The sequence below is a fragment of the Trachurus trachurus genome, assembly GCF_905171665.1.
Source record: "Trachurus trachurus genome assembly, chromosome: 16".
NCBI lineage: Eukaryota > Metazoa > Chordata > Actinopteri > Carangiformes > Carangidae > Trachurus > Trachurus trachurus.
In genome coordinates, this window is record NC_139902.1 from 33,184,345 (window position 1) to 33,211,177 (window position 26,833).

Here is a 26,833-nt window from a genome sequence, read left to right on the forward strand (position 1 = left end):
TTGGTTGCAATCAGTGTGTGAAGAGGATTTCAAACTATTTTGTAAAAAAAAATGCTCCAGAATAGCAGGATCTCCAACCCTACCTTTAGCATGCTTAATGGTCCCATGGAAAACAATGAAAACCGTACAGGACGCAAAAAGTGGACAGGTCTGGGCAAAAGAAGGGACGTTCGGTCACCCTAGTAACCATGTCCAGTACGTCTGACATGATAGCAGGTTTGATTTCAGGTCAGATCAGAGTGTTCTTGTAAATTTGTGACTCTTTAAACCTCAGATTTTGACCTTTAAAGCAACTATAGAGAACCTTGTCAACACTGTCCTGAGTTGGTCATGGTTATGATATGATTACACATTGAAACCTGGGGAAAACATATCAACGGGGAACAGACTTCAACACAACTTCCTAATATTTTTAATTTCTTTCTCTGACCTCGATCTTTGTACTGGATGAAGTTGGTCTTTCCTGTGTCCTCATAGTCTTACTGTAGTTGCCTGTTGTTATTACTGTAGGTGTTTGATTTAGATTAAACCCAAACTGGATTCAAATCAAATCAATAACGTGAACCCAGAGAAGTAACATGTGATCTGGTGATGTGTTGCATTCAGGAGCCTGCACTGTCCCTTCCATATGTTCTACCGTCAGGCAGGATTTTTAATGTGATTTACATGTTTTTCTGTAATTGAAGAGAACAATCAGTCCACAAACAGAGACTCAGTGTCCTCCCGTAGGGTAAAGACATTAAAGTTATAATAATTATTAGGGATTAATTGAGTCTTTGGTGGACACACTGTCCAACACTTTATATATTCAATTCAAATTCAGCTTTCTCAGGCCAGAATGGACTCTGTTTGATTTGATGTCGCCTTTAAAAAAAAAAATTAAAGTCATCATAATGTGTGAAAGTACATGGCTGTTGTTTCCCTTCATTATTATTATTATTATTATTATGATATACATTATTACTGTATTATAGGCTACAAAGCAAATGCCATTTAAAAACACAATAAAAGTACATTGATGGTACCTTGATATTCTCCATATGCATTAATTAATGTCAAACTGGTCACAAGGTGTCGCTGTTGGACTTGAATCCACAAAACAGTACCATGGTTCACTGTGTCAAGTGTTTCCATAGTTACATAGTCAGCACAGACCTCCTGCAGAGCTTCATATCCAGGTTTTCCTGGAAGAAGTTAGTGAACTGACTCCACTAAGGTTTACTACCCCCCCACCATCTCCAGACTCCCTGTCTGGACTTGTTGAACCACTACACTTCTTCAGAAGCTTCTGCAGGTTCTTGTCTTCTCTGATGAACTGGTCTAGGTCGATGTTGTCCTTTTCCAGTCTGTCTCCGTAGGTGAACAGCACCAAGGTGTGTTTAAGGACATCAGGACTCAGCATGTTCTCCAGAGCTTCCAGACCTTTCTGCTCCAGTTCAGTGAATCTTCCCAGCTGGATGGTGATTAGGCTTGAGACAGTGAGGAAACACCTGAGCTCCAGGACTCAGAGCTGTCAACACATCAGAGAGACACTACAACATGTTCCTGTCTCATGTTTCCATGTGTTGAAGAATCAAGTTCTGGAGACACAGCTGCTTTTAAACATTTGTGTTTATTAACACGCTGAACACAGATACAACACATGTTGGATTCATGATGTTTGGTCCATCAGACTGTTACAGCTCTGAATCAGTTAGAGAGGATATTAACAACATAATAATCATCAATGCCAGGGTTTCCCGCAGCGCTTTCCTGTTAACAACAAAGAGCTGCCGCCTAAACTAACGTCTTAAAAAAATAAAAATGTAGCGATATTCGCTACTCGTCGGACGAGCGCCTTCATTCATCTCCGCATCCTCTCACACACATACACACCACAGAGAAGCGCGCATGCATAACAGCAGCGCGCGTGGTGAAAGCGAAACTTAATACGAACCCCCACCCCCCCCCCCCCCCCCCCCGGACGATCAAGTGATCCGCTCGCGCACAACAGGACAGACACCACCTTAACTAACACATTTTATGGGGGAAACACTGAATGCTGATTAATGACAATGTTCATAATGAATGAAAACAAGAACACGTGATTAATCTATTAACATGAAACTGTCCGGTTGTGAACAGAATATAATAGTTATTTGACATTGAATATCACTGAATGGAACAGGAGCCTGAAGCTGCAACTGCAACTGCAGCTCCCACTCCAGATCCTATTAGACCTCCTATGGCAGCTCCCACTGGACCGCCTACAAGTCCTACTGCAGCTCCAAAATAACCAAAACCAACAGCTGCCCCTACAACAGTAGGAACAACTGAATTGCTTTTCTCTGCCTCTATTCTTGCTTCTTTAGGATCCATATTTGGATTTTCTGTCAGTAGACGTTTCGTTTCTTTTCTGATGACTCTCTCAACTTGTTGGAACATCTCATTGGTGAAGCAGCTTCCTCCATTTCTCTGAACCATTGTGTTGATCTTCTTCAGCAGCTCAGTAACTTGGACACAATTCTTCATGTCTCTGTTGTTGAACACGTGGTATCCTCCATCACACTGGCTGACAAAGCCACAGAGATGTTGATTCCTACAGATCAGTGTTTCTATGGTAACACCATCCGCCTCTAGGTCGTCTCCATGGGTGAACAGGACCATGCTGTACTTTCTTGCTTCTTCTCCAAACATCCTCTGAAGGATCTCCACTGTTTCTTGTTCTTCTTTAGTGAATCTGTTTGGTTGGATCACGATGAGGAACACATGAGGACCAGGAGAAGCAAAACAGACGGCTTTAGCCACCTCTCTCTTCACCTTATCCATTTCCATCCTGGTGTCAAACAGACCTGGAGTATCAACAACAGCCACTTTTTGACCATCAACATCTCCTGTTTCCTTCTTACACTCTGCCGTCACTGAAGATGGAGACAATGTAGATTCAAAGGCTCGTCTTCCTAAGATTGTGTTTCCACAGGCGCTCTTTCCAGCTCCAGTTTTCCCAACAAGTGCAATCCTGAGATCTGTGGGAGAATATTAAAACTTATTATTGACCATTTTTTATTAACAGACTGGCTGTAATCTAAAATTACAGCAGTGTGTCACCAGCCATACTGGGTCCAGAAAACAAACTCACTTCATCACAGTCACTTGAACTCATTTTTCCCCAAGCCTCTGGTTTCACACCAAAGAATTGCTTGACAAGTTGACATCCTGTCCTCATCACCTACATATGCTGCGTCTTCCTACACTGGACATTGATTGGTTTGTAAATAGGCGTGCATATTGTAGTCACAAAGTCACTAAAGCTCTCCTCCTGGCCCTCCTTCGTCTTGCCACAGTTACGTCCCTTTTCAGATGTGGAATCACCAACATTTAGGTTTGTTAAGCAATAACGATAGAGCTAAGCTAATTAATAGTCCACCCTAACGCCACAGTAACAGTGACATTAGGTTTGATAGCTAGGGTTGATAGCTAGCATGCTAGGTTGCTTATAACGATGGGAGCTGACTTTTAACTAAGTTTTTTTTGGACCAAAAATCAAATTTCTCCAAATTCGGATATGTCATCTGGGGGGCCGAGGGGAGTCCAACGCAGAAGGTTTGGTTGAAATCGGGCCGATGGTTTTGGAGAAAATGACCGAGGCGATTTTTGAAGATTTCTAACCCCCGCGGGTGTCGGAAAAGTTTTTTTTGACCAAAAATCAAATTTCTCCAAATTTGGATATGTCATCTGGGGGGCAGAGGGGAGTCCAACGCAGAAGTTTGTTTGAAATCGGGCCAGGGGCGATTTTCTAAGATTTCTAACCCCGGGTCCTATGTTCCCCGGTCCCATACAAAGTGGGGAACATAGGGATGATCCCATAACACAACAATGACGCGCAAAGGATAGGTGCGCTGTCTCCTCCTAGAACCGGCAAAGAAAGGCTGCATTTGGAGGAGCCTTCGAATTGGGACAGGCCTCGCTGTGATGTAATTGGCCTTTGTCATTTTAGCAAATTAAATCTCATTGTTGCCTCCAGGGCATCGTTATGCCCAGCCTGCTTGTAAGAGCAACCATTTGTCCAAGTCTTATCCACTCTGCTGTCCAACTGCTAAACAACACTATGTGAATTTAATCTGAATCTGTAAGAGTAGTGTGTACTTTTTATGTATTTTATCATTTAGCGATAAAGAGATGTACTTTTAATTAAGATATTTTTTCAGAAACGTACATGTAAACTATTATTAGAGCTAGCAGACTTTGCACACAGCTGCCAACCTTTTCTTTTCTTTCTTTCTTTCTTTCTTTCTTTCTTCCTTTCTTTCTCTGTTTTGTTAAGTGGTGCGCAAGCTGCCAAATGGAATTGGCCTTTAAGGGATTAATAAATCTGTCTTGAATATTGAATCCTTCCCTACTTTCTGTGATGACAAAGCTAAAACAACCAGCTCAAACCAAAACACCACGACCATGATCGTTGTAACGTTCATTTCTTTTTAGCATCTGGAATTTTTTTTACCTACTAATGACTCAGCAATGTTGATCTCTAACACATTTCTATACACTGTTATCTGGATCATTCTGGTCTTTATTAGACAGGACTGTCGACAGGGACGTGCACATGACTATAGAGGGGCAGGGGCTCAACATCAGAAAAGGGCAGTATGTACAATTTTTTTCAGGCCTTAATATCAAAATAAATACATTTTATTAAATTACAGTTACTATTTAGTCGGTAGAGAAAGCCTGCACGCCTTCCGACTGCAATCAACCTGCTGGACCAATTTCCCAACTTCCTGAAACAGAGTCATGACTACTGAACTGGTAAGGCCAATATTGTTGGGGGTAACATGGCTTGCAGAAAAAAATCATGTGAGTGCAAGTGCAAAATAGAAGTAGGCGAAGCCTACAGGCTACACATCTATATATGTGACAAAACCAAGAAATGACTACTGTGACTGCTACTGTGCATGTTTCAGAACAGCAGCAAAGTCACAATTACCGGTAACTCAACATCTGGAAACAAATTCAAATAGTCAGTGAAATCAAGCTGAGTGAGTGATTCCTCCTGTTGCTGTTGTTCACTACATTCAGGTGATGTTAGAAAGGAGAGGGGCGGGGCTTAACTCTTAACAAGCAGTTAGCTAAACAAACACAAATGGGCACTTTTCTGAAATGTGACTCATAAGCTGGTTGAATAAGTGGAAGGCGACTTGTCAGAACTGACAAGTAAGTGGTGTTTGTGGTGTTGGTGGCAATAACTCACAATAACTCACAAGGTTCTTATCTATGTGCAACACACGGAGTTATCGATGAGGCAGCAGCTAGTATCTCTCTCTCTCTGGACGTCCATGTGAGGGAGCGCGCACCACGGGGCAGCCCTGCGTATGGTAGATAACCGTGGCATTTTTACAGCGCCGTTGTTTACATCCCCATGCACAACAAGAATGTATTTATTGGGGGAAAAAAACAAAACATGAAAAGGGCACTTTTTAATACGAGGCAAAAAGGGCAGGGGCTCAAGCACTCCTTGGGCCCTATGTGTGCACGTGCCTGACTGTCGAGGTGTGACAGGAAACAGTAGGAGACAATAGGTTAACAGACAACACATAGTACCAACCATAAAATGCTCACACAGTAATCATGAGCTTAATGAGTGGCTCAACGTTAGAATAGAAACAATGTTTCTCTAAATTAAGTCACTAGTTAATAAAACAAGTCCTAATCCTGTAAATAACTTTGAGTAGGTAGTAAATGACCTTACCAAGCTGACGATGAGCCATGTCTGTTGTTTCCAGGTGGAGGATGTGTTGAGTCTCTGCTGCTCTGCTGCAGTGCAGTCAAATACATTCACTTCACTTTCCCCTCTGCTTTATAATCAGCTTTTTGGCAGCTCTGCCAAAGTCCAGCATGCACTGGGAACAGGTCTGACTTCCTGCCAGGAAGGAATGCAAACCAAGCCCCTGTTCCGATCATACAGAGACCCCAAACTCCTGAAGCACCTGAAAACATGGGGGGCTACTGGTCAGAAGGTGAAATGAAGCCAACACTGAAGTACCTGCACTTCTTAAAATGGCAACTTGATTTTGATGGTTCATTTAGATCCCCTTTAGATGCTGAGCTTGTGACTGGTCCAGTCTGGCTCAGTCATGAAGCTCTGAGAGAGAGATGCTAAACATCTGGAGACATCTGACTCTGGAAAGGGGTATTCGTGAATAAGGGCCCTGAGCTCCAGGACTCAGAGCTGTCAACACATCAGAGAGACATTAGAACGTGTTCCTGTCTCATGTTTCCATGTGTTGAACAAACAAGTTCTGGGGACACAGCTGCTTTTAAACATTTATGTTTATTAATATAGTGAACACAGATACATTACATGTTTGATTCCACCAGACTGCTGCAGTCAGTCTGTTACAGCTCTGAATCAGTTATATTAACAACATAATAATCATCAATGCTGATTAATGACAATGTTCATAATGAATGAAAACAAGAACACGTGATTAATCTATTGGCATGAAACTGTCCAGTTGTGAACGGAATATAATGGTTATTTGACATTAAATATCACTGAATGGAACAGGAATCTGAAGCTGCTGCTGCTCCCACTGCAGCTCCCACTCCAGATCCTATTAGACCTCCTATGGCAGCTCCCACTGGACCGCCTACAAGTCCTACTGCAGCTCCAAAATAACCAAAACCAACAGCTGCCCCTACAACAGAAGGAACAACTGAATTGCTTTTCTCGGCCTCTATTCTTGCTTCTTCAGGATCCATTTTTGGATTTTCTGTCAGTAGACATTTCGTTTTTTTCCTGATGACTCTCTCAACTTGTTGGAACATCTCATTGGTGAAGCAGCTTCCTCCATTTCTCTGAACCAGCCTGTTGATCTTCTTCAGCAGCTCAGTGACTTGGACACGATTCTTCATGTCTCTGTTGTTGAACACGTGGTGTCCTCCATCACACTGGCTGACGAAGCCACAGAGATGTTGATTCCTACAGATCAGTTTAACTATGGTAACACCATCCGCCTCTAGATCGTCTCCATGGGTGAACAGGACCATGCTGTACTTTCTTGCTTCTTCTCCAAACATCCTCTGAAGGATCTCCACTGTGTCAAGTTCTTCTTTAGTGAATCTGTTTGGTTGGATCACGATGAGGAACACATGAGGACCAGGAGAAGCAAATGAGACGGCTTTATCCACCTTTCTCTTCACCTCATCCATTTCTTTTCTGGTGTCAAACAGACCTGGAGTATCAACAACAGCCACTTTTTGACCATCAACATCTCCTGTTTCTTTCTTACACTCTGCCGTCACTGAGGATGGAGACAATGTAGATTTAAAGGCTCGTCTTCCTAAGATGGTGTTTCCACAGGCGCTCTTTCCAGCTCCAGTTTTCCCAACAAGTGCAATCCTGAGATCTGTGGGAGAATATTAAAACTCATCATTGACCATTTTTATTAACAGACTGGCTGTAATCTATAATTACAGCAGCGTGTAACCAGAGGGAAACAACAACTGGCTGGAAGTCTTTTTAACTTAAGATCTAACCAGACATTAAATACTGAGTCCAGAAAAGAAACTCAATTCATCACAGTCACATGAACTCATTTTTACCACAGGCCTTGAAGGTTGCTGTGATGCTAACAGGTGCTGCTAATGTGGAACAAGGAACAGGAAGCAGTTTGAGTTTAAGGGCATTTTCACATCTGAAGGCCTAAACAAGGTTCAAGGTGTTTCTGCTCCATTGTCTCTACATCTGATCCAGTTGGTTCTGGTTTATTGCTTGACATGTTGACATCCTGTCCTCATCACCTACATTTGCTGTGTCTTCCTACACTGCACATTGATTGGTTTGTAAATAGGCGTGCATATATTGTAGTCACAAAGTAACCAAAGCTCTCCTCCTGGCCCTCCTTCGTCCTGCCACAGTTTTGTCCCTTTTCAGATGTGGAATCTTAGGTTTGTTAAGCAATAACGATAGAGCTAAGCTAATTAATAGTCCACCCTAACGCTACAGTAACAGTGACATTAGGTTTGATAGCTTGGTTTGACAGCTAGCATGCTAGGTTGCTAATAACAATGGGAGCGTACCTATGTTCCCCTGATTTTTAACCCCCGCGGGTGTCGGAAAAGTTTTTTTTGACCAAATTTCTCCAAATTTGGATATGTCATCTGGGGGGCCGAGGGGAGTCCAACGCAGAAGTTTGGTTGAAATCTAGCATGCTAGGTTTGATAGCTAGCATGCTAGGTTGCTAATAATGACGGGAGCATACCTATGTTCCCCGGGTGCAACTTTCCCCTGATTTATAACCCCTGCGGGTGTCCGAAAAGTTTTTTTGACCAAGAACAAATTTCTTCAAATTTCTCCAAATTCGGATATGTCATCTAGGGGGCCAAGGGGAGTCCAACGCAGAAGTTTGGTTGAAATCGGGCCAGAGGCGATTTTTGAAGATTTTTAACCCTGGGTCCTATGTTCCCCGGTCCCATACAAATTGGGGAACATAGGGATGATCCCATAACACAACAATGACGCGCAAAGGATAGGTGCGCTGTCTCCTCCTAGAACCGGCAAAGGAAGGCTGCATTTGGAGGAGCCTTCGAATTGGGACAGGCCTCGCTGTGATGTAATCGGCCTTTGTCATTTTAGCAAATGAAATCTCATTGTTGCCTCCAGGCCGTCGTTATGCCCAGCCTAAGAGCAACTGTTTGTCCACGTCTTATCCACTCTGCTGTCCAACTGCTAAACAAAACTATGTGAATTTAATCTGAATCCGTAAGAGTGTGTACTTTTTATGTATTTTATCATTTAGAGATAAAAAGATTGTACTTTTAATTAAGATATTTATTCAAAATCGTATATGTAAACTATTATTAGAGCTAGCAGACTTTGCACACAGCTGCCAACCTTTTCTTTCTTTCTTTCTTTCTCTGTTTTGTTAAGTGGTGCGCAAGCTGCCAAATGGAATTGGCCTTTAAGGGATTAATAAATCTGTCTTGAATATTGAATCCTTCCCTACTTTCTGTGATGACAAAGCTATAACAACCAGCTCAAACCAAAACACCACGACCATGATCGTTGTAACGTTCATTTCTTTTTAGTATCTGGAATTTTTTTTTCCTACTAATGACTCAGCAATGTTGATCTCTAACACATTTCTGTACACTCTTGTCTGGTATGACAGAAAACAGTAGGAGACAATAGGTTAACAGACAACACACAGTAAATGAGGGTCTCTGTCTGGAATCAAACCCGCGATCTCCTGCCGGTGGATCACAGCCTGTGTGGGACGTTGCTGTCTGACCACTCAGCCATGTGCTGAACATATTAATATCACATCTAACATAGTACCAAACCTAAAATGCTCATGTCACAGGGTGACAGGTTGAGAGTGTGTGGCTGTGTCTGCCTGCGTACCTGCAGCACTAATTAGTGTGAATGCTGAAAGCACACTATTGTTCTTCTGTTCGGCCATTTTCTTCCGCCTTTTTATGGTCTTCTTATAGTCCTTCATTCCTTGTGCTTTTTCAACAGTTCATATATCAAAACGTGCAGCTTTTTCTGGACTTTATCGGATGTATTCAAATTTTTCATACTTTTTCAAATATTTAACTTTTTCTGATTTTTTTTTCCCCATAGAGAATGCATTGGAACAGTCTTCAAACTCTTCAAATCTTCTTACTTCTTTCAGCCACTAAAGCTTCACCATACTTTCTGCTAGAGACTTCATTCAAATTCTAAGCTGTAGACAAACTTTTTAAGTGTTCCTCTATGACTCAGCTTATTGATATCTTCAACAGTTTCTGATATTTGGCAGTTTTAAAATCATTAAGTTTTTTGACAAAATCCAGCTTTATAATGGGTGTGTGTTGCGTCTAACGAGCAGAGCTAGAGTGGTGACATTGTCAGCCAGAGTGGAGAGAGGCAAAAAAACATTCTAGAGTTTTTCTGGCTAAACTGTCAGCACGGCCACAAATTAAACTCTAGACACATTATTTTCTCCAGTTTTGTAGCCACACTTGTCTTCTGGGTAAAATTCTGGTCAAAAATGCAAAGAGACTTAGATAATAATTTAAAATATTTTTTTAATGCAGCCAGGGAGCTCTCTGCTCTCATTCAGCCCAATGCATTTTTTTCACAGCAGCAGGAGAAGGAGCTCAACTTTGTAACTTGCTGTTAAGTGCTTTTTAATTCGTTTTAATTCACCAAAAAATAGTCACAGGTCACAAAAAGTCCTCTTCTTACTTGGTGTGGCTAATTTCTGCACTTTCCTTACTTATTTCTTTAAGCAGAAGCCAGTGATCCTCTTATTAAATGTTTTCTTTGCCTCTCACATACTGTCTCTGTCTCTAGCCTAGTAGTTAGCTCGCTGGGCTGAAGACCTGAAGGTTGCTGGTTCAAATCTTGCCTCAACAACAATTATAGTGAATTATTTTCCCAGTCCTTCTGATAACTTACTTCATGTTGAAACTGCTGCTCTCAGCCTGAAATTCACAGAAATTTTCATTGTAAGTCATTCAAGCTTGACTCTCAAGCTTTCTTGGTGTTGACACAGTATGTTTCCAACAGGTGCAGCTTTGGGCCTGTTAACTTCAGAGTGAGACAGAGTGCAGCTCATCAACAGTGTGTACACTGTGGCCTAGAGGCAAAGTCAAAGTCTACTGACTATGAGATTGTGGGTTCAATTCCTACCTTGGTCAACCATTTGTATGGTGATCACTGCTTGCACTATTTTCACAAAAAAGTCCTCTACTTACTTGTTGTGGCTCATTTCTACTCTTTTCTTTTTTTTTAAAGCATCATTGCGCTTCGCTGCCCACTATGGGACTTCACTGGCAGAATTCACCTTCCCTCCCCTCGCCTTCAATTGGTTACAGGTGTTCGTTATCTCATGGATTATTTGTACCACATCATCACATTACAATGAATGACAACAGTCTTGGAAACAGTGTGCTCTCTGTGGCGAAGCGGCAGAGTAAAGGTTTAGTGATCATGACATCATGGGTCCGATTCCTGCCTCAGTCATGTCATTGCTTGACTTTACTTGACTGATTCCAACTATTCAGCTGTCACTGGACAGTCTTTGATTCCTCACAGTATAAAGCTGACTGTAACTCAGGTTCTTGGTGGCCATGTGGTTAGTGTGTTAGGTTACCACTCATAAAGTTGTGGGTTCAATTCCTTCCTTGGACATGTTTCTTGCATGTCATTCCGCATGTCTCTGTCAATTTATTCTGCTAATTCAGGGATATACAGGGATTTCTTTTACCCTTCTCTCATTGAATGTAACTATGGTGAAGTGATTAGATCACTGGGCTCAAGACCTGAAGGTTGCTGGTTCAAATCTTGCCTCAACAACAATTATAGTGAATTATTTTCCCAGTCGTCCTCTGTTGACTTCTGATAACTTGCTTCATGTTGAAACTGCTGCTCTCAGCCTGAAATTCACAGACATTTTCATTGTAAGTCATTCAAGCTTGACTCTCAAGCTTCCTTGGTGTTGACACAGTGTGTTTCCAACAGGTGCAGCTTTGGGCTCGTTAACTTCAGAATGAGACAGAGTGCAGTTCATCAATAGACAACAGTCTCTGTGAATGTGTGTACACTGTGGCCTAGAGGCCTAGAGTGAAAGTCTACTGACCATGAAGTTGTGGGTTCGATTCCTACCTCGGTCAAACATTTGTATGGTGATCACTGCTTGCACTATTTGCTAATTCTGCAACAGCGTTCAGCTGCTTTCAGCATTCACACGCATTTCCATCAGGAAATGCTACTTTATCTAGTTACCTGATGCTTTGCACGTGTGTAATTGAGCAGCGCTGGGGGGAGGGCTTTGGGTGCTTCACTCTTTTTCATTCAGAAGCAGCAAGCAGTGAGCAGGCCAGCATGGAGCAGCTCAGCTGACACGGACGAGGGACACGGGCAGGAAAGCCAGGAAGGATCGAGTGCAACCTGACGGTCGTCACGGCTGGAGACGAGTGGGTCTACCTGAGAGCACTTAACACGGCTGTGGAGCGACAGGAATCGCCACTGCACAGAGGGAGGACGCCATCGGCACGCCAGGCCGACCAAGAGGACGCACAGTGCGAGAGAGGGAAGCCGTGGGAGACAGTGGAAGGGTGGGGACGCGTTCCACCCTTCCTCCAGCGTTTGGATGGGGATTATTTTGAGTTGCAGTGAAATTGATTTCTTTAACTTTTGATTACTTTATTTGTTTTGACCCGCCCTGTGTTGGCTTTTGTTTATTTGGTTGAAGTATTAATTATTCCCTCCCCACCAAAACTGTTTGATGCCCTGTAAGCCAAATCAGCTGAAGACTGATGGACTAAACATCCTGACGGTTACCTTGTGTTCTCCTTTCTCTTCCTAAAGTGACTGACTGCCAGTGGTATTGAGGCCTGCTGCCCAAGAGCTCAACTCGTCCCTCACCCAGGAGTAAAACACACTAGACTCTTTTATATGGACTCTTAAAAGTATCTTTTTATTTAATTGATTGTTGTAATAAAATATATATTTTTAGAAGAAACTCCCCTCTGGTCTCTGTTGGTTGTGGTGGTCGCTCCCCTCAGAAAACATTGTGGTCTTGCACCCTGTCTCAGTCACTCCACTCGGTGACACTCACACAGTAATCATGAGCTTCATGACTGACTCAACTTTAGAATAGAAACAATGTTTCTCTAAATTAAGTCACATCCTAATCCTATAAATAACTTTGAGTAGGTAGTAAATGACCTTACCAAGCTGACGATGAGCCACGTTTCCAGGTGGAGGATGTGTTGAGTCTCTGCTGCTCTGCTGCAGTGCAGTCAAATACATTCACTTCACTTTCCCCTCTGCTTTATAATCAGCTTTTTGGCAGCTCTGCCAAAGTCCAGCATGCACTGGGAACAGGTCTGACTTCCTGCCCAGGAGGGAATGCAAACCAAGCTCCTGCTCCGATCATACAGAGACCGTACAGGCCTCCGACCCCAAACTCCTGAAGCACCTGAAAACATGGGGGGCTACTGGTCAGAAGGTGAAATTAAGCCAACACTGAAGTACCTGCACTTCTTAAAATAGCAGCTTGAGTTTGTTTGTTCATTTAGATCCCCTTTAGATGTTGAGCTTGTGACTGGTCCAGTCTGGCTCAGTCATGAAGCTCTGAGAGAGAGATGCTAAACATCTGGAGACATCTGACTCTGGAAAGGGGTATTCGTGAATAAGGGCCCTGAGCTCCAGGACTCAGAGCTGCCAACACATCAGAGAGACATTAGAACATGCTCCTGTCTGATGTTTCCATGTGTTGAACAAACAAGTTCTGGGGACACAGCTGCTTTTAAACATTTGTGTTTATTAATATAGTGAACACAGATACATTACATGTTTGATTCCACCAGACTGCTGCAGTCAGTCTGTTACAGCTCTGAATCAGTTATATTAACAACATAATAATCATCAATGCTGATTAATGACAATGTTCATAATGAATGAAAACAAGAACACGTGATTAATCTATTGACATGAAACTGTCCAGTTGTGAACAGAATATAAGGGTTATTTGACATTAAATATCACTGAATGGAACACTTGCCTCCAGCTACTGCTGCTGCTGACACTACAGCTCCTACTGCACCTCCTACTACACCTCCTATGGCAGCTCCCGCTGGACCACCTACAAGCCCTACTGCAGATCCAAAAGCAGCTCCACCAACAACAGCACTAATAACTGCATTGTTTTTCTCGGCCTTTATTCTTGCTGCTTCAGGATCCATATCTGGATTTTCTCTCAGTAGATGCTTCTTTTCTTCTCTGATGACTCTCTCAACTTCTTGGAACATCTCATTGGTGAAGCAGCTTCCTCCATTTCTCTTGACCATTGTGTTGATCTTCTTCAGCAGCTCAGTGACTTGGACACGATTCTTCATGTCTCTGTTGTTGAACACGTGGTGTCCTCCATCACACTGGCTGACGAAGCCACTGAGAGATTGATTCCCACTGATCAGTGTTTCTATGGTAACACCATCCGCCTCTAGATCGTCTCCATGGGTGAACAGGACCATGCTGTACTTTCTTGCTGCTTTTCCAAACATCTTCTGAAGGATCTTCACTGTGTCTTGTTCTTCTTTAGTGAATCTGTTTGTTTGCATCACGATGAGGAACACATGAGGACCAGGAGAAGCAAGGCAGATGGCTTTAACCACCTCTCTCTTCACCTCATCCATTTCTTTTCTGGTGTCAAACAGACCTGGAGTATCAACAACAGCCACTTTTTGACCATCAACATCTCCTGTTTCCTTCTTACACTTTGCCGTCACTGAGGATGGAGACACTGTGGATTCAAAGACTCGTCTTCCTAAGATGGTGTTTCCACAGGCGCTCTTTCCAACTCCAGTTTTCCCAACAAGTACTATCCTGAGATCTGTGGGAGAATATTAAAACTCATTATCGACCACTGTTGTTAGCAGAGTGTAATCTAAAATTACAGCAATGTGTGACCAGAGGGAAACAACAATTGTTTGGAATCGATGTAATGTGCACTCCTTCAATTTGTTTAACACCCTTACTCCTTGGGCCCAAAATTGACCCCTTTTAAAGATTGAAACATAAATATTACGTATACATTTTTTAAATTATGAATATCATTATTGACTTCCCTCCTCACCATCCATAAAAAAAATCATGAATTTTCCAAAATGTTAACCCCGTAGTTACCAGTTTTAGTGATCAAGGCCCCTGCAAAAAGTTGATTTTATCCCATCCCAAAAATGCAAATTTGAATTTTTTTTTTTTTTTTTTTTGGGGGGGGGGGGTATTGTCTGAGGCTGGAAGTGTCAAAAATTGAGTAAAGCTGTTTTTTTTTTAAGTAACACCTTTACTCCTTGGGCCCAAAAATGTCCCCTCAGGGAGTCACCGACCGGGCAGCATCTGTTGTAGCAGTTGTCGTAGCAGATTTCGAAAATTGTGAAAATGTCACAAATTGTAATATCTAAACAAAAATCTGATAAAACATTAATTACATCTTGACAGCATGGAAATGTTGGTGATTTGTTTTTAGCGATAAGTGTTTTTTTTCATAAGAGAAAATCTGATGTTTATAAATGCCACTCTTACATTGACTGCAGTTGTTCCCATGAGATTGAAAACGTATTTATCAAGAATTGGATGGTATATGTTTACAGTAGCCTACTGTTTACAGTCAAACGTTTTCATGCACTGTAGGCTCAATTTTTGATAAATCAAAAATCTGTGTGGATCGTTTTTGGAGGACAGTCTGAAGATGCTCTCTAGCAAGTTTGGTGACAATTTGTGGGAGGAGGAGATAGGTTTTATAAATTTTACAGATTTTTGAAAATAACAGAGTGATGGACTTCATAATTTGTAATGAGTTTAAGTGGACAAAAGTTTCAGCAGTATTGGGGCAACATTTTGGTGAAGTTTCAAAACTGTAGCATGTACCTTTGTTTTGGTAGAAATTTTCAAAGTTTTAAAATGTAAACGCTTATTGGGGCACAATAAACTAGTATGAGTATGTAAATATGTCGTGATACCTATGTTTTCAAGAGAAAAAGCACACAAAAAATGATTTTCAGTACACAGAAAGCAAAGTTTACATTCACACCACTCTATGGTATTCATAAAACACACCTAAATCATTTTAGCTTCATATTTTTATTGCAGTGTGATAATATATGAATATATGGGTGTAAAAAAAAGTGAAATATTGCCTCTTTAGATGTAAAAAGAAAAATGTCTGCATTTAGTGGAAAACAATAAAACATGACATTTTGAAGGGATTTCAACACGAGGGAATGATGATCAAAAGTAAATTTGCTTTGATCTTTGAGCGGTAAGGATCGATGGTCTGTGAATGTCTCACTGATCCCTTCAATATGATGTGATGGTCGTCTAAAAGCCGGTGTAACATATGCCCGACCCATCCAAAAGCATTCACACTATTGTTTTTCCTCTCCGCCATTTTCTTTATTCTCTTTTTATATTCTTACCACTTTCCGCCTTTTTACAGTCTTCTTCTAGTCCTTCATACTTGGTGCTATTTCAACAATTCATACATCAAATTGTGCAGCTTTTTCTGGACATTATCGGAATGACTATTCTCTTTTCAAATATTCATACTTTTTGCAATATTCAACTATTTCAGATTTTTTTGGGCCGATAGAGAACGCATTGGAACAGTCTTCAAACTCTTGAAATCTTCTTACTTCTTTCAGCCTCTAAAGCTTCAGCATACTTTCTGCTAGAGACTTCATTCAAATTCTGATCTGTAGACAAACTTCTAATGTATTCAACCTGTGTACAACTTTTTCATATCTTGTACCGTTTTTGAGATAAATCCTTTAAAAGCACATAAGGATTTCTGACAAATTTCACACTTTTCAATTAGTGTGTATTGCGTTGGCTAGAGTGAGTGACATCGTCATCAGAGTGCAGGAGATCCAAAAAAGCGACTGGAACTTTTCTTCTGAAACTGCCAGCAAAGCTACAAATGACACTCTACACACAAGAATTAGCCACAGTTTGTAGCCACACTTGTCTTCTGGCTAACAATCTGGTCAAAAATGCAAAGAGATTTAGAGAATCATTTAAAATATTTTTTAAATGCAGCCTGGGTGCTCTCTCTCTGCCATTCACCCCAATGCAATTTTTTTCACAGCAGAGTAGAAGGAGCACAACTTTGTAATTCACTGGAATGGGCATTATACTTTGTTTGATTTCATCAAAAAATAGTCACAAGTCACAAAAAAGTCCTCTACTTACTTGTGGTGGCTTTCTACTCTATTCTTTTTTTTTAAGCATCATTGAAAAATCTCACATTCATCAAAGTCTGAACCTCTACTTCACCAGAAGTGTTTGAATAGTCCGGTGGTTAGGGTTCCTGCTTTCCAACCACAAGGTCACTGGTTCGAATCCAAGCTGAGCAATCTTGTTATGTTATGTTGAATTCTGCTCTCCTCCCCCACCTTCAATTGGTTACAGGTGTTCATTAAGAGACCCATTAATTGCTAGCGCCACAGTTTACAGCACATCATCACATTACAATCAATGACAACATTTTCCTGTGTGTGCTCTCTATGGCCTAGCGGCAGAGTAAAGGTTTAGTGATCATGAGGTCATGGGTTCAATTCCTGTCTCAGTCATGTCACATCACTGCTTGACTTTTGATTCCAACTACTCAGCTGTCATTGGACAGTCCTTGATTCCTCATAGTATAAACTCATTGTAACTCAGGTTCTCTGTGGCCATAGGGTTAGTGTGTCAGGTTACCAGTCCTGAAGTTGTGGGTTCACTTCCTGCCTTTGACATGTTTGTTTGTCATTCCGCATGTCTTTGTCAATTTATTCAGCATGGTTCAGCAATGGCTTTCAACAATAGGAGATCTGTGCTGTAACTAGCTTATATGTATAGTATTTTGGTTTTGTTTCTGATATTATGGATGTTGTACTGCTAATTGACATTTGCATATGGAAAAAGATATTTGCAAATTGAAAAGTAAATTCTACTTAGCGAAGCTGCACTGAACAGAAGCAAACGGTCGCCTGTCTCATTCTTTGCCCTGTTTTACAGGAACCATATCACTCTGCCTGGGACCTGTTACATTGATCTCTAATACATTTCTATACACTATTATGTAGGGTCTCTCTGGTCTTCATTAGATAGGACAGTTGAGGAATTACAGGAAACAGCAGGAGACAATAGTTAACAGACAGAACACAGTAACTCATGTTCTATGTCTGGAATCAAACCCACGATCTCCTGCCTGAGGATCACAGCCTGTGTGGGACGTTGCTGTCTGACCACTCAGTCATGAGCTGCACATTTTAACCTCACATCTAACATCTACCAACCCCAAAGTGCCCAACACTAATCATGACGTCAATGAGTGGTCCAACTTTAGAATAGAAACATTTTAAAATAAATAAACAAATTATAATCCTGTCAATAACTCTGAGTTGTAAAAAAAAAACCCAAAAAAACCTTACCAAGCTGACGATGAGCCATGTTTGTCTTTTCCAGGTGGACGATGTGTTGAGTCTCTGCTGCTGCTGCTGTGCAGTGAATACATTCAGTTCACTGTCTCTGCTTTATAATCGCCCCACCACACCCCTCCCCAAGATGTTTTGGTTTGCACTTCTTCTTCTACTTTTTATGGGTGAGGGAGTGCACCGCGGACCTTCCGTTACACATTTAAGCAGACCTGCAAACTCCGGAGAGTAAAAAAGGCGACAAGGTCCGAAACCAAACCAACGTAGGGGGGTCTGGAGAGGCCCGGGAGAAAATTTTAGTGATTTTAATATGCAAATTATTTTTGGAGCGTTTTGACACTAGAATTTCTGTGTGAAACAAGGTTCAAGGTTCAAGGTTCGTTCGTTTTATGAAAAACATCAACCAATATTGCATTACATCCATAATTATTATAATGGCTATTTAAATAATACTTATTTTTACACTTACTTATCCAAAATTGGAAGTGTAACTCAAAAAACTGGATTTTACATCTATTTTGAATTTTATTTGAATGCAAATAAAAAGACAAATATTGGATCCTTTTTTTTTTTAGAATAGACTTCAAAATCCTTCTGCTGACTCATAAAGGCAAGGCAAGGCAATTTTATTTGTATAGCCTGTTTTTACAAACAGTTTGTCTCAACATGGCATCATAACAACATCCTCTGTCCTTAGACCCTCACATCGACTGAGGAAAAACTCCATGGAAAACCCTTTTCACAGGGAAAACAGTGAGCAACACCCTCACCATTTTAATGATGAAGCTCCATCCTATCTGAAAGAACTCATTATGCCTTACTGTCCTACCAGAGCACTCCGCTCCCAGAAAGCAGGTCTGTTATACCCCTTTCCCACTGGCCAAAAAACCCGTTTAAACCCGCTAACAATCGGCTTTTGGTGGCAGTGGGAAAGGCGCAATGACCCGCGTCGACCCGTGTCGACGCGGGTCAAACGACTCGGCAAGCGACGTGGGTTAAAATCGCCTTTAATCGGCTCGGCTCCGATCGTCTTGCAGTGGGAACGCCAGACCCGGTTCAACCCGCTAATTTACGTGATGACACTGAACGTTACGTGACGCTACGTCATCGCGCCGGTCGCGTCTCATATCACCAAAACAAAGCTCTGCTCCGCTCTGCTCTCATCCGAGACTGGGATCAAAACATCAGAGAACACTGACCAAAAACGATAGAAAAAAAGAAAAGAAAAGAAGCGACAGTCTGTTTAACTGACGTGTTGTGCCGCGGGGGTCCGTCATCCGGCCGCAGCAGACTCTCTGTCCTCCGCGGTCCTGGTGCTCCAGGTCAGCCAGCCAGAGAGTCTGCCTCGGCGGACGGACACTGAGAGCGGGGCGACTGGTTTATGCTCTGTCTGATCCCCCAGCGGGGGTGACTCTACCTCCCAACAACAGACTGGGAGGTAGAGTCACCCCCCCCCCCCCCCCTCATCCCCTCCCCTCTTCTCATCCCCCATGTCATTATCATTATCTGTCCCTTTGAGACAGACTTTGTTTATAACAACGAGCTATACACATAAAATTGCCTTGCCTTGTCAAACACAGCCTGAATTCCTGTAAACCATGTGACGGCTGCCAAATGATGTTAACTGCATCCTGTTTGTAATTTGACTGGACAAGAGACATTCCATGAGTGCTGGTGTTCCCCGCTGTGTATGTGACCGCCGGGGAACATAAGACCCTGCTTTTCCCCAAAAGGACCCGGGGAACATGCAATTTTTGTACCCATACCTGGAAGTGGAGTTGTGACTGCAGATTTTTGCCTATTTTTGAGTGAGAAGTTGAGTTGTGACTTTGAGTGAGAAGTGGAATTGTCCCATTGGTTGGGTTTAGGCAATGAAGAAAGGAGTTGGCTAAGTTTAGTAAAAAGACCAGAGGATAGACAGGCCAGATAGATAGAGAATCCAGATAAGTAGAGAGAGTCCTTCGACCAGCAACAGCGGGGAACATAGGTACGTTCCCCTTGAATTTTACTCATAGCAGTGTTAGCTAGCGATGTTTACATAGGTATGTGGCACAACGTTAATGTTAAAGCAGAAGTAAGTGGAATGTTTGTGTTAATATAAGTCTTAAATAGTTGTATCTTCCGACAGCAATCACTTACATTGAGTGTTTGGTCTGAAACACGGGTCTGTCAGTCACTCTGCTCTGCTGTAAGCCGAGGAGAAAACTTTCCTTGTATCCTACAACCTTTATCCAATGAGGAGAGAGAACGGCATAAAGGGGCGGTCCTCTCTGTGTGTGCAGCCAAGGGATGCGCGTGAATGTGGTGACGTAGGGACGAGGGCGGGGACTGCTAACTCCATCGGCTGACAGGAAGTTAGACGTGGTCCGTCTAATTAGCGATAATTTAGGGGGCTTTTTGTGGCTGTTTGAGAGAGACAGGAAATGGGCAGTGACAGAGCAAAGAGCTGCCAGGGGTGGAGTTGTTGTTGTTCATGAGACGCTGCTCTACCAGCTGAGCTACACCACGGCCCGTTGCGGTTTAGCTCCAACTCTCAGATCAAACCATCGGCCACTGCTCCGTCTCTGCAGCCCAGAGCAGCTGGAGACCCGAGGTCACAAGATCACTGAGCACAACTAACCAGCTAATGTGATAACAGCTGAGTATAAAGTCAGATTAACACGTAAACAACAGGCCAGAATTTTTTTCCACCAAGTGTTTTGCAATTGACTGTTATTTCTGGGCTATTTCTACACAATCAGTTGTTATTTCTAGGCTGTTTCTAGACATTATGATGCAATTAATTGTTATTTCGTGGCTATTTCTTGACATTTTCACATAATTAAAGGGTGACCAATGAATTTTCTGCACAGGTTTTGAAAAGGAGTGATTTCACTTGAGGACCCGTGTGTTGAAACTTTATTGGACATTTTTTTAACACATGATTAAAACACCCCAGCTCTGTTATACAGCTGTTATTACATATTACATATTACTGTGAGGATCAATGGGGGGGGGGGGGGGGGGGTTACATAGAGTATGGAAACACTTTACTTGAATAGGTATTCATAAGATTGACATAACACTGTCATAAACATCAATGAATACTTATGACAGCTGTCGTTAAGTGTCATTCAGTAAGTTATGTCACTTTTGATGCAAAGTTGACATTATTTGAGATGTTTTTGTTATGAGAACTTGACATAATTTTTTAAAAGTTTGTCCATTAGGTCTGCTATGACAGTTTAAAATGTCTTTATGTCAAGTTGTCAGAACAAGAACATCTCAAACAATGTCAACTTTGCATCAAAAGTGACATAACTTACCGAATGACACTTAAAGCAGAAGTGAGTGATATATTTGTGTTAATATAAGTCTTAAATAGTTATATCTTCCGACAGCAATCACTTACATAGAGTGTTTGGACTGAAACACGGGTCTGTCAGTCCCTCTGCTCTGCTCTGAGCCGAAGAGAAAACATTTATCGTATCCTACAGTTTTTATCCAATGAGGAGAGAGAACGGCATGCAGGGCTGTGTGTGCAGCCAAGGAACGCCGTGAATGTGGTGACGTAGCGACGAGGACTGTTATGGTGCGTTCAAGGAAACTCGTATTTTTCCGACCGTGAAGTGGTACCAGTTCGATCTGGTACGAGTTCACCGGTCGGAAGTTACGAGTGGCCGTTATAGTGACTTTCACCGGTAAAACAGGTCGGAAAAACACGAGTGGGTTGCCTGGAACGCTACAAAGTCGTAAGTTGTGACTTGAAGCTGTAATTTACGATTTCAAAAGCCTGCCTGGAACGCAGCATTAGCGAAAACGACCGGATCACTCACTTCTGCTTTAACGACAGCTGTCATAAGTATTCATTGATGTTTATGACAGCTGTTATGTCATGGTTATCAATCAATCAATCAATCAATCAATCAATCAATCAATCAATCAATCAATCAATCAATCAATCAATCAATCAATCAATCAATCAATCAACTTTATTTATATAGCACATTTAAAAAACCACAGGGGAAGCCAAAGTGCTTTACATTGGGACATAAAAAGATTAAGGTAAAAGACATAAACAGATAAACACAAAGTTTAAAAACAAACAAGAAAAGGCAAGGAAACGAGACATGGACAGAGTAAAGGAACAGACCAGCTCACTGCAAGTGCTTTTATAGGGAGTGACAGATAAAAAAAATAAAAATGAAGGTGAGTTAAAAGCAAGGGAGTAAAAATGCGTTTTTAAAAGAGATTTAAAAACAGGAAGCGAGGAAGCCTGTCGAACATTCAAGGGTAGTTATGACAGTGTTATGTCAATCTGATGAATACCTATTCAAGTAAAGTGTTACCGAGAGTAGAGAGTATTTATCACATGATGTCGGTGCAGGTCACTTCCACCAGCAGCCGACTCCCTGCAGAGCCCCCCCCTGCACCATCCACACCCCCATCCCCACCAGCAGGATGACCTTTGCCCCCACAGACAGGGACAGCAGCAGCAGCAGCGGGGGCGAGGCCCCGGCGGCCACGGAGCGGGGCGGCTGCGGCGCTAGGACGTAGAGCGCGGCCTGGTCTTTGCCCAGCGGGTTGGAGGCGCTGCAGGTGTAGTGCCGGCCCGGTTCCACATCCCTCAGCTGGCTCACCGTGTGGAAGTGGGTCGGCGTGCCCTGGGCCAGCAAGCCGACCAGCGAACCCTCCAGCAGCTCGTCGGGGCCGAGCCACTGGACGTCCGGCAGCGGCGAGCCCTGGACCCGGCACAGAGCCCGGTAGCCGGACTGCTCCCCACCCTCCACCTCCAGAGCCAGGATCTTTGGAGGAGCTGGACACAGGAAAACAGGTGAGTGGTGGTGATGCTGATTCCATGACTCCTGGAAATTTTTTTTTATTGTTTTGCATCATTTATTACTGCTCTTGAACTATTTATTTCATTATTGTCTATTTAACTAGTGTTGTTTTTATTATTACTTGCTTTTTAATGTTGCCGGAGGTATCACAGAGTAAGAATTTCATTGTACTGTGTGACGCTGTCTTCGGTGCATATGATGGGTCCATGCCTATGTTCCCACAGCTCTAACTCTATCTCAAAATTAGGCCCTATATTCCCACTGGACTCTCTCTACCTATCTGGACTCTATCTATCTGGACTGTCTACCGGGTCTTTTTACTAAACTTAACCAACTCTTTTCTTCATTGCTTAAACCCAACCAATGGTGGGACCAAAGGGCTGTGGGAACATACGGCCTAATTTTCAGTGACAACAAAAGTTAGAAATGTGGGAACATAGGAATGACCCCCATATGACAATAAAGATTTGATTTGATTTGAATGCACAGAACCTAAATATCAATAAATATAAAAAGCTGCTAATGGAAACACCAACATTTCGTATCTCAATTTCTGACCCACGGTTCGATACACGATTCGATTCATGTGCTATATACCCAGGGGGCAAAGCAAAAAAACAGGCACGGAGCGTTGGAATGGATGTGTCGCGGTTCTGCCATTTCATTGGCGACACAGGTTCATATCTTCGAGTGTCGCAGTTTCGTTTTCGACACATGTATCGTTACAGGCTTACTGGAGATGCACAGAACCTAAATATCAATAGATATAAAAAGCTGCTAATGGAAACGCCATCTCAAATATTGCTAAAACATTTTTACGCTCCAGGGAGATAGTCCAGAGTTTACTCGAAACAACGTCATTTAGGACATTTTTACAGCCTGAACATTCCTGAATTGAATTTTCCTGGTGCACGCAAACGTGACCGGACTTGCCTAAATAAGGTAGTTTCCAGTAAACTCAGGACTATCTCCCTTCAGGACACTTGGATTGCAGTGGACGAGCAGTGTGGAGGAATCTTTCAAAGTTTTTATGTAGTTTTATGGACGTTTTTGTGTCGGGAACAATGCACGCGTGCATGGCATGACTGCGAGAGTGCGCCCCAGGCAAATTTAATCAAGGACTGTGTAGGCTGTAAAAATGCCCTCAGTGACGTTGTTTCCAGTAAACTCTGGACTATCTCCCTTCAGGACACTTGGATTGCAGTGGACGAGCAGTGTGGAGGAATATTAAACGGTTGTTGTGTAGTTTTATAGACGTTTTTGTGTCGGGCACTATTACTCTCATATAAAGTTTTGGTTGGACTAGGAACCGGCCTCCCGGGTCTCCAGATGCACTTTGAGGAATAAAAAACTACTCCAGAGTATTCATCAGCATGAGGGGGAGTCACTAATGACTGAATTTCATTTTTTGGTGAACTATCCCTTTAAGGACGACGTAGCGTTACGAAGGCCCCAGACCGGTACCTTCCACTCGGAGCCTGGTCCCCATCTTGTCCTCGAAGCTGACGTGTTCCCGTCCCTGGACCTCCACCCTGCAGTAGTAGCGGCCGCTGTCCTGCAGCGTGGCGCTGTTGATGCGCAGCGACAGGTCGTGCTCTCGGGGGTTTCCCTCCAGCCGGTAGCGCTGGTCCTGCTGGGGGCCCGGCTCGCAGGCGGAGGCCGCGGACCGGCTGCTGCAGCGGTAGAGGACGACGGCGCCCTGCCCGTGGCCCAGACGCCACAGCACCTGCAGCGAGGAATGCTGGGAATGCTGCGGGTGGCTGAAGGTGCAGGGCAGCACCACGGGGTAGCCCTCCATGGCCCGGACCTCCGGCTGCACCTTCATGGACCAGCCGTCGTCCCCGGAGCCCAGGGCTGGAGGGGGGGACAGACAGGGAGAGAGAGTTAAAGGGATAGTTCACTCAAAATTGAAACAAATTTGAAACTCATTATCTCCTCCCCCTCATGTGGACTAAGGGCTGGGAGAAGTTTCAGAGTCCTCCGTGGCTTCTCTGAGTTACAGGGGGTCTCGGTGTAGCAGTGCATGTCCATATAACGGTTGCAAATGGATACCAACTGTCTTCTTAACAAAAAGACACACCAAAAAACATCCAAATACCTCCATGCTGCTCGTATGTAATGTCCGTCTTGTATTGAAGTCCCGAAATGCGAAATTGTTCCGAAAAAAATTAAATAAGTCTATATTTCAAGCTTGTTTGTAGCGGAAGCTCCTCTTACTGGTCCGTCCAAATCATGGAGGTATTTTGATGTTTTTTGGTGATTGTCAAAATGTCTTGAATTCTGTTATCTAAACAAAAATCTGATAATACATAAATTGCATCTGGACAGCATGGAAATGTTGGTGATTTGTTCGTAAAGATAAGTGTTTTTCTTCATAAGAGAAAATGTGATGTTTAAAAATGCCACTCTTACATTGACTGCAGTCCTATGAGAGCAGAATTCAACATGTTCTCAAAATTGAGTGTGATGGACTTCATAATTTGTAATGAGTTCATTTGGACATAAGTTTCAGTAGTATTGGAGCAACATTTTAATGAAGTTTCAAAACTGTAGTTCCTAATAAGGTCTGGCTGTTCAAAAGACATTGAAGAAACAAAAAACAGCACAGAAAACAACACAAACACCACATTTTCAAATAAATCCCCAGTGAGTGTGTCCATGCTGCCTGTTGTTTCCTCTTCAGTGTGATTCACAGTCACATTTAACACTCATTATCCAGATGTTGAAAAGTTTGTAAAATGTTTGAGACTGGTCCAACAGGAGGAGGAGGAGGAGGAGGAGGAGGAGACTCAATCAATCAATGAATCAATCAACATATTATTGATCTAAATGTTTGAAAACACATCTGAACAAATATCACAAGAGAAGCTCAGTTCAGAACAGGAGAATCAAAACAATCAATTCACCTTCAGTCTACAGACTGGACCGTCTGTCTGTGAGCAACAGAACCACAGAGGTCAAAGGTCAAACTACACAGGAGTCACCGTGTGTGTGTGTGTGTGTGTGTGTGCTCACCTCCTGAAGCCGATAAGAGCAGAATCACAGAGCGACAGAACGACCAGACGACCATGATGAGACTGAAGACGACAAGGTTTAATGTAAATCTGTGTGTGTGTGTGTGTGTGTGTGTGTGACTCAGAGCCTCCAGACTCAGCTCTGTGTGTTTCCCCCGTTCCTCTTCTTCTTCTTTTTGCTGTTGTTCTCCTTCTATTCTTAGTCTGGAGATGATCTGTTTGTTTCCAGTGAAGAAGAGTCGTCATCCTCATCGTCAGCTGGTAAATTAGTTTCATCAGTTTGATCAGTTTGATCGTCTCCTGAGCTTCGTACTGACCTCAGTCCAGTCTCCTGTTTGTCAGTGAAGGTTTTTCAATCAGCTCGGTGGCGTCCTCTGCTGGTCAGAGTCAGGAACAGCACTGTGGTGTTCAATGTTTCTCCACCAACGACCTGAATGAATGAAAAGATGGGATGAGTGGATGGATAGATTTCTTTATTTCAGACTGAGGGAGATCCAGACCACAGTATAAAAACAGCGGTAAAAATAATTATTGATTAATGAAATTTAAAAGAAAAAAGAAAAAAACAAACAAGCAAAAAAATATCCAAAGCCTTTCACAATGTGTTCAGTGTGTCCCATACAGACGTGTTCGCCAATGGATCCATAGTCTGGATGAGAATCAGACAGAGCTGCGTCCTGGGTTTGTTAAGGCAGCGATGATGTCAAATGTTCAAAAACGAGGAGCGCTACGTGGACTTCTTTCTCAAAACTAGAGGTGGTCTTTGGAGAGGGATCCAAGGGATGTGGAAAAACAAAGAAAAACTCCAACCCCCAATTCCAATCTGCCCCCTAAAGACTCAGGCCCTGAACCCTCACTGACTAAAGTGACGTCAGCTCTAAGTGACAGAGTGTGAGAGTCTGTGAGGGTCCAGATGCTGTAAACATGAATGGAACAGCACTTACACACTCTCACGACACGTTACCTTGACAACAAAATGTTGTTGACTCCGGTCTTGGGCCGATAATTTACCGTACTTTCAACGCGCACAAGGTGTGTGAGGTGGACGGACTC

General features: G+C 42.7%; 2 protein-coding genes across 2 annotated transcripts; both read right to left on the bottom strand.

Moving 5' to 3' along the window:
* Nucleotides 1-345: 345 nt before the first annotated feature.
* On the bottom strand, nt 346-17,994 carry LOC310999823 (GTPase IMAP family member 8-like; the record flags this gene model as incomplete). Its single annotated transcript, XM_083990389.1, has 6 exons — nt 17,944-17,994; nt 13,536-14,363; nt 6,702-7,385; nt 2,413-3,005; nt 1,234-1,453; nt 346-359 (listed from the first exon to the last, which is right to left on the bottom strand). The coding sequence occupies exons 1-6, from the start codon at nt 17,960-17,962 to the stop codon at nt 346-348; spliced, it is 2,358 nt and encodes a 785-aa protein (XP_083846515.1). The 5' UTR covers nt 17,963-17,994.
* A 4,319-nt stretch (nt 17,995-22,313) lies between these two features.
* Nucleotides 22,314-25,836, bottom strand: LOC310999824 (sialic acid-binding Ig-like lectin 15; the record flags this gene model as incomplete). Its single annotated transcript, XM_083990390.1, has 3 exons — nt 22,314-22,741; nt 24,231-24,620; nt 25,782-25,836. The coding sequence occupies 3 exons, from the start codon at nt 25,834-25,836 to the stop codon at nt 22,314-22,316; spliced, it is 873 nt and encodes a 290-aa protein (XP_083846516.1).
* Between the last annotated feature and the right edge of the window lie 997 nt (nt 25,837-26,833).